The sequence below is a fragment of the Notothenia coriiceps genome, unplaced genomic scaffold, assembly GCF_000735185.1.
Source record: "Notothenia coriiceps isolate Sejong01 unplaced genomic scaffold, NC01 NC01_scaffold00019351, whole genome shotgun sequence".
NCBI lineage: Eukaryota > Metazoa > Chordata > Actinopteri > Perciformes > Nototheniidae > Notothenia > Notothenia coriiceps.
In genome coordinates this window covers 479,975-488,537 of record NW_011352052.1, presented here as the reverse complement: position 1 = coordinate 488,537, position 8,563 = coordinate 479,975, and the positions used below count along the sequence as shown (strand labels likewise).

The 8,563-nt window shown below is 42.9% G+C and overlaps 1 protein-coding gene across 1 annotated transcript; it reads right to left on the bottom strand.

The window, feature by feature from the left end:
* Positions 1–343: 343 nt before the first annotated feature.
* pdcl (phosducin-like) lies at positions 344–5,088 on the bottom strand. Its single transcript, XM_010778611.1, has 4 exons — positions 4,979–5,088; positions 3,586–3,768; positions 3,299–3,480; positions 344–1,720 (listed from the first exon to the last, which is right to left on the bottom strand). The coding sequence occupies exons 2-4, from the start codon at positions 3,758–3,760 to the stop codon at positions 1,157–1,159; spliced, it is 921 nt and encodes a 306-aa protein (XP_010776913.1). The 5' UTR covers positions 3,761–3,768; positions 4,979–5,088; the 3' UTR covers positions 344–1,156.
* Positions 5,089–8,563: the final 3,475 nt, after the last annotated feature.

Here is an 8,563-nt window from a genome sequence, read left to right as displayed (position 1 = left end):
CTATGGTCAGTACTCTTCTCCATGTTTGTGATTGGTCAAATGTTGCTAACCCCGCCCCTTTCATGTGAGCGTGCACTCAGCCGGACAGAGAAACCCTGGGATGAGTTACCGAGTTGATAACCAGCGTCGTAGGACCGCTTAGCGAGATCTCGTTTGTTAGGGTTAGTTAAGCCGGGTAACTCAAACATATCCAGGGTCTGTTGAACTGGCTTCGAAGTACAGGCCACAGGTGCTGTGGACACATATCGAGTGGTGGAGCTTTAACATCCCTGAGCTCCTTTTTATTGAATGGTCCTTCATTCCTAGCCAGGACAAATCTGATAAATAAAAGCTAAAACAGACAGTGGGTCCAAACATGTTTATTCTTCGCACTACTTGAAATGATCAGCACATATAAAAGTTATAAAATTAACAAAAGTCAGTTGGTGCTGCAGGGTTTGTATTCTACAGAGTGACACATTTATTATACTGAAGATGCACATGAAGGAAAACAGGGAATGTGTTACACCACAATGAATAAATAGTTGACATTCACAGCACAAACAAAACATTGACTTCCACATCATTCTCAGCATGGATCATCATTCCTAGATACTAACAATGGCTAGGATCTGCTCTTATTCATTATAACTGATGGTTACCATGGAGTGGTCACTGATATTCTGTGTAAAGCTGCAGCATAAAACTGAAAATATATCTCCAACTATTTTGATAATATATAGTTCAATTCATGCCAAAATTGTAGAAAATGCCGCTTTCAGCCTCTCAAATATGGAGATTTCCTGCTTTTCTATGTTTTTTTTATATCATATTTAAGTGAATTTATGTGGGTTTACCTGACAAAGGGAGACATTTAAATAAACCTGTGTGTGTGAAAAGGGCATGTTCTCTATGTTCTACCATTTTATAGATCTATGGATTATTTGAAATGATTATCAGCAGATTAGTCAAAAGTGAAAGAATCCTTGGTGGCAGACATAGTTTTCTGTGCGCTTACTTTTAAATGCTTCTGTTGTGTTGCTGTGCGAGTTGTAACAGGGTAGTCCTGGCTCGGTCCGTCATCACTACAGGGGTCCACATACATTATATTATCTATAGTCCATGCAGACTGAGCGCATGTTTCTCAAGCAGATCGTGCATGTTAGCCACTACGGGTCTAGTCTATATCCAGGTCCGAGTCCTCGTCGCTAACGATGGTCTGAAAGATGGCTCCGTTGCGGATGATCTTCTGGATGTTGGGCAGCTTGTCGGGCAGAAGGCCGTACTCCTGCAGCAGGGCCTCCAGGTCCACGGCAAAGAAGTCCTCCCCCAGCTGATCCGTGACCCGCACAAAGTTCCCGATCAGCTCCCCTGCTTTGTAGACGAGCAGGGCGGGCAGAGCGCTGTCTCTGAACAGAGCGCTGGTGCTGATGGCTGAGCTGCGCACGCTGCAGAACTTCACCAGCGGGTACTCCTGAGCCAGGCACATGAGGCTGCCCCTCATGGCCTCGCAGCCTGGCACCTCGGGCTCATAGATGTGGATCACCACCAGGATGCTCTTGTCCTCCTTGTCCAGAGCCTCCAGGAATTCCTCTCCACAGCTCAGCTCGTAGACCTGAGCGAAGCGCTTGCCGTGGCAGAGCTGGCGCCGCATCTCCTCGATGCGCTGCATGCGGTAATGCTGGAGAAAGTCTTCGTCATCCTGTCCTTCCTGCAGCATGTTGTACTCCTGCACGGTCATCTATAGGGCAGACAGAGAGGAACACATTTAGTTAGGATAAGGAACACTTTGACCAATTGGGAAATATGTTTTCTTGCAAAGAATATGAAGACTTGATTTGGTGTAAACGAGCTCAACCACCATAATCTATCATTCTTGCAAATTAAAAAGAAGCCAACATCAACAACCTTTACCACCTAATCCAACCTGTTTGGCATTGGTATTGAGCAATATGACAACGTGATGAAATTATATTTTGTTTATTTAGGAAAGAACAAATGCAGACGCGAGTATCTGACAAGCCTTTTGCAATATTACGGGGGTAAAAAAAGAGTTTGGAGGGAGGAAGTCGCTGGACGTTTTGTTTGTGTTCTGGAAAGTTCATGTGTTTTGTGGGGTGAGACATCTTGGGATTTGAAGCCCACATTGAACGCAAACCAAAAAACAAGGTGGACTGGAGTCACCACAGGATCATTATTGGCTCTCACTGTTTCACTATGTGCCATTTGTGATTGGCTGTTGAGTCAAGTGATGTGCTGTTTACGCGGGAACGAAACGGGTTGTGTCTGCTACTTTTCTCTTTCGTATAGCCGGTTCATTCACACGAGGCCGTAACGGAAATGCGGAAACGGACCCCTAAAGCGTTAACGGTTCCCAAGGTGGATAGATCTGCGGACGGAACGCTCCGGGGGGCAAACGGCTCAGTGTGTACGTCCTATACGATCATTTTCCTGATAACGATGAAGCCATAGCCCCACCTCTCCCCACCTCTGCTGCTCACTGCTGTAGCATGGTCAGTAGCTACTGTCAGGAGCTACTGACCATGCTACAGATGTTAGTGCAAAATCTACAGCTCCTCTACCACAACCATCAGCAACAAGTAGACATGGAGAACTACATGAACTACATGTTGCTAAATCCACTGCGGAGAATAAACAGAAGGGCAACCAGGCAACCATGCTCAGGGGTCTTCTTCGCTGCTTTTGGTGTATTTTGTGGCGGAAGTACAGCGCCACTTACAGGCCCGGCATATGTACTGCTGCGTCTCCAGTGGGTCAAGCGGTCTCACGTGGACGGACACACGTTTATTGAGCCGATTCCGTGTGAACGGAAGACTTTTTTGATATCGAATTTGGTTTGTTTGCGTTTCGTTTGCGTTCCCGTGTAAATGGGGTCTGAGACACCTAGTGTTAAATTCAGAGCAGTGTTAGGAACAACATCAATCCGATTTGAAAATGTTTACCCTGACCCACCCCCAGTTTATACAGCTCATAGGTCTGTGCAGTAAATATGGCTGAACAACCAGCTTAGCTTACAAAGTGATATGTGTCCCTAAATGTACTCATGCATATTAGGCTGTTTAAGAACCTAAAGAATGGAGTTGCAGACTCCACTGTGTTAATCAGGTTGTTTCTAATTAACATCTAGTCTATATATATCCTTTTCAAAAACAGCAGGTGCTCCATTATCCAGAGTGACCCAGTTTTTAGATGGAGTCACTCACCGACTGCAGGTATGGATTGAGGAACAAGACGTTTAAATAACCGTCCTCACAGGCTTTACTTTCCTATGTGGATCTTTTTTCTTCTTCATACTTACTTTGCCTTTGATCTTGTCCTGCAGCTCCTTCTCTTTCAGTTTGTCTTTCTCCTGGTCGAGGTCGGAGCGGCAGGTCATGGACAGTTTCTTGATCAGCCTCTCCATCTCTTTCTTCTGCTCCTGTTTCTGCTCCACCTCAAGCTGCTTGTACTTCCTCCAGTCATTGATGACCCCCTTTGGTCCTGACGGAGAACAGCCACTGTCACTCTCACTGCATTTCTAATATGAAATCATGCAGAAGTCTTATTAGGACTGTTTTTGGTGTGTATGTGTGATTGTGTTATTACCTGTGTTGACAGCACTTCCATCAGGGCTGTAGTCGATCTCCGGCTCCTCCACGTTAGCTTCACGGATGGTTTTTTTCTCTCCCTCCTCATCCTCGTTTTCGCTGCCTTCGTCCTCGCTGCTGCTGCAGTAGTACTGCAGCTTCTCCCCCAGAATCCTGTCGTCCAAAGTCGTCATTATCGCACCTGAACACAGCAGGAATGATGTGTTAGGGCACAGATTCAACTCACTAATTATACAACTTAGAACAGGTCACAATGCTAGGATTCAACAAAAACAAAAGGTTATTCTTTCCATTCTACATTTGAATTGTAGACATCTGCTTTGTCAGGCAAACAAAACATTTGTTTATATCACTGCATTTTTTGCATCCAGAGGTCCCAAAAGCGAACTTCACATTCTTATTTGACTTGTCACAGCCATTCCTCAGGTCGACAGATGCCTTTGCTCCGGGTCATTTGACTGATCATTTGCATTTCAGTTGACAGAAACACAGAACTACCATTAGCTTCATCTTTAAAGCCTCATAGATAACACATCTAGAGATGAACCATAGCTTCATGACCCAATAGCTTTAGCACAGTTTTCAGTCAATGGAGCATAGTAATCCAGATCGACAGCTATCGGAGGTCGCTGTGAAAGGGTTTATTTCAGAAATAGGACATACACACAATACATACATAGCTTATAGTAAGTGTGTCAGCAAAACGTGTGCTGAGAGGGCTTTAATGGTGCACTGAGCCGTGTGTAATCCTTCTTCTGTGGAGAGATGGACAGACAAGGAGGCACACATCCCTTAGAAATCCCACTCAGTATTCACAGGTCAGGCAGCAAAATGGAAGATAATAGAAAGCCTAACAGAAAACCTACAGCTCTTTTGTGTGATAGTGTTGCCATAACATGAAACAAGACAATATATCTCAGCTATGTGACAACTCCCAAAGCTCCCGTGAGCTAAACTTGATTCTGATTCTGGATATCTCTCCTCTGTTGGAATAAAATGCATTGAACAACATGTAAACAGTTGGAGCAAAGGCCTGCAGCCAACACCTTATTTCATGTCAATACTCTCCCTGTTGCGGTGAGAGATAAGATAGCTAAACCGGCTAGATATTGTTGGCGAGCTCTTGGCTAATTTAGCTATTCCGTTTAGCATCTAAAGGCTACTCAAAAGAGGATAGAGACAATCCAATGATCCTCATTATGAAGTAGAAGACAGCTAGCGCTAAACAAAGTGAGCAAGGTTAGCTTAAGCAGGCTAAGCTAGTTCCTGTGACAACCAGTAAACATTAACTAGCAATACACAGATTTTAAAATATATTCACCAACATATTACCCCGCTAAGAAATAATAAAAATAAATCCATTAATAATGTCGATTGTTTTAGGATCTTACCTTGATTTTATGACCCGCTACCGTCAGTGAAATGTGAGAACTCCCAAAGCTCCCGTGAGCTAATCTGCTAGCTTAGCTGCAGCAACCCCCCGTCACGGATGTAGAGGAGTGAGTGCAGGAGGCGTGGCTCCGTCATCAGGAGCCCGCCTTCAGCGAGCTGTCTGTCAAAACCCGGTCAAAACTGACCTGGCAACCATAGGTATCATTTAATTATATAATTTATGTATTTATTTAAACAAGGACCATGCATACAAATAAATTCATCTCAGAAAGAAAAGAGATAACTTATGCATTAAAAAAAAGGTAGTTCTGAACTTCTGTATTGAGAGGGATGAAAACCCTCTTTAATGGTCACACATGCAGAGCACACAGCACACACAGTGAAATGTGTTCTCTGCTTTGAACTGATCCTAGTACCAGGAGTCTAGTACTAGGAGCAGTGGGCAGCTATTGTACAGCACCCAGGGAGCAATGGGAGAAGGGGGGTCCGGTGCCTTGCGCAAGGGCACCACGCTCGTTGTTCAGTTGTTACTCCCCTCTCCTAACTTTGTTTCTCTTTCTCATCTCCTGTCTCTCTATTACTTGTCCTTCCTTCTGTATCCTATTTCTTCTACCTTCTCTCCCCCGTCCAATACCTTTCCTCTCTCTGTACACCTTTACTTACAACTGTTACAAAACACTCAGTAAAATCCGAGGGAAGAAATACAGTCTCAGTAATTATCGATCTGTTTAGTTGACTAAGAATACGTAATTGTGAAACTTTTTATTAACTACGACTGTAACAGTCGGGTGACTGTGACCAAACTATAGTTTATATTAAATAGGTAACACACTGGGGGTGTCAGCTAAATTTTTCTGTCGGTTGATCTAGTAATTTTAGGGTTTTTAACGAACCCCCCACACGGGGGAGTTTGTATAAAAACCTGGGCCATAAATCCTTGTAGGACCTATGCCGGGACAGGATGGTGCTACACTTGAAAAGAAACATATGTTTTATGGCACATATACATACTAGTATTATTACCTTATTATATAGAACAACGAGATTGAACTAGAAAAATTGACTAAAATTTAAAATTCGACTCTCACATGTCCTGACAGGTCTTTTATCTTATAACACTATTTCAGGAGAAATTAAAAAGACATTAACGTTAATTTTTTTGTTACAGTATTAAGACCTAAGTAATGTTTAGTTGACTTTATAAGTTCGGAATAATAATAAGAATTATAACGACTAATACCGTATGTCCGAATTCTTTTGAGTTTTTAGGGATAGAGTTTTTTAATCCTTATCCAAGGAGCTGGTTCATTTTTTTTCTAATATTGTCGTTTTGTTAGTTTGTAAACTTTTAAGGTAATTACGTGAGTCATGAAACCAACCACTAGGAAAACGTGCCTAATGACGAGTTACGCCGCACCGGTTACCTCCGTTAGTCGGACACCGTAAACGACTCCACAAATACCTACGGGTCCTCGAAGTTATCGCCTGGAAAATCGAGTAATCGTAACAACCCAGACCGACAGAAAGTCGAAGAAGAAGTGTTATGGGGGTGTATAAGAGATACCTGCAAGTCCAGTCCCTTAAACGTCCGGTTAGCTCCTGTTAGCGGTACCAGTTCATGTGGTCAATGACCCCCAATACCGTACACCCCGTCCAACGGTCCTAGTACGACCTTTTACTTAAGGAGTAGAGGTATCTCGAAAAGTCGTCTGCCTTCGTACATCACGAGATTTTAGACGAACCATAGTGTCGACGAAATGGACCCGAACTACTTTGTGGTCACCTGGTTGTGTGGTCGTCGACTGTAAGGGGTTTGGTCAGCGACTGACACCCTTGAAGGTGACCTAAAGTTCGTTGAACCCTAAAAACAGAAAGAAGTCGGAAAGAGGGTCTGAGACAAGCGACTGAAGGTTTACTGTTATGTTTGAACGAAAAGCAGACTTTTCTCTGAAACTTGGTGACACGTGACAGGTCACAAGCAAGGAATGGGTTCAGTCTGCGGAGAAGGCACAGACTGCAAAGTCTCACCGAACTGGTACCCTTATGCCGATAACAATCGGGTAAAGGGCCCTGTAGCAGACTGTCACTGAAAACCTATGGACCTGAGGTCGAAGTCAGGTGACAGAAACTTGAAGGGGTTTAAGACCTCGCTGAGAGAGGTGTTCGACAATTCGACGCCAGTAGAGGACCACAGTCGCAAAGGACGGTGTAAAGGGGGAGGTTGTCTGGAAAACACTACACGACTTGACGTGACACTTGTCGAAACGAGAACTCTTAGAAAACCAGGAATGGGAGGGACTACCTACCCACAGTACTGCCAGGAGACCTTGTCGGCAGTCTAGTCGTCAGAAGTGTATGAACATAAATAAATGACTTCGGTTCGATTTCCACAAAAGTCCGGTTCCTTTGGGAACGCCACAAGCTCATATCTGCTAAAGTTATAAGCACTTGTGGGATGATCATTATGGAAAAAGTACTTAAGTTATATCCTGATCCTTATACTCAAAGATTGACTTACGGTATTAGTCGTTATAATTTTTTATTTTCCGAACGTTACAAAAGTCCAAACTAAAATTACTTTAGGTCTTACATCTGAAAACAAAAAAATTAACGTATGTTCTTTATTCTTGAGAGAGTTTATAAGTTAAAGACTCTGTCAGGAATAATATAGCAAACGTGTTAACAAAGCGATTAAGCGTGGATTTCAGTTTGGAGGGTTGACAAACCATGAGTCGAGTGGTTACGAAATGCATTTTTATTGTATTCCAATAATAAGCAAACGAATCCGTGGTAACGGTCAGACGACGGTTTGTATTATGTGTAGTATATATTCGTCTCCACTTTTCATGGTTTTTCTAGAACATGAACTTCATTTTCATGTTCAATGTTCAGATCCATTGACACAATGTCCGTTTAGGACGTAAGTTTTCACGAGTTCTTTTATCTTTTATAATAGTAGTTATATCATATTTCATCGTGTCATTTAATAACACGTCTACCAGGTATAAGTCTTATTTCTATGACCTAAATTATTACTTAAACTTAGGTAATTTCAACAAGGTTTCGATTCCACGTCGATCAACTTACTTGAAACATATCTGACGGTCCCATCGCGGTACACTTTAAATCGAGGTCACCTTTTGGGGCCATTTTTCCCCAGGGGGGGGGGACCCCCCTAATTGTGAACTATATAACAATTAGGTGTTTCATTTGCATATTACATAATGTTATTACATCGCTTCATTTTCATGGTCTAATGGAGACTTATACCACCCATCTTCATGTTTCATGTGTGTAACTTATGAATCATTTGTGTTGCTCCCGGGATGGAGTTACGTTCGAACTTTCACTTAATGAATCAATGAATGTGGTGACGTATATTATTGTTATATATATTCACTAATTATCTTTACGACTTGTAACATTGAAATTCGTCTCATCGTGTATGTAGGGTACAAGGACTTGTATGTCTATGAAAGGTTGTGGTTCTCTAACCGAGTGTCTCCGAACCTGACACTCGGGAATCCGGGCAGCAAGTTAGGGGACACTTGACCTGGATTTTATCCGGTAAAATTTGGGGACGG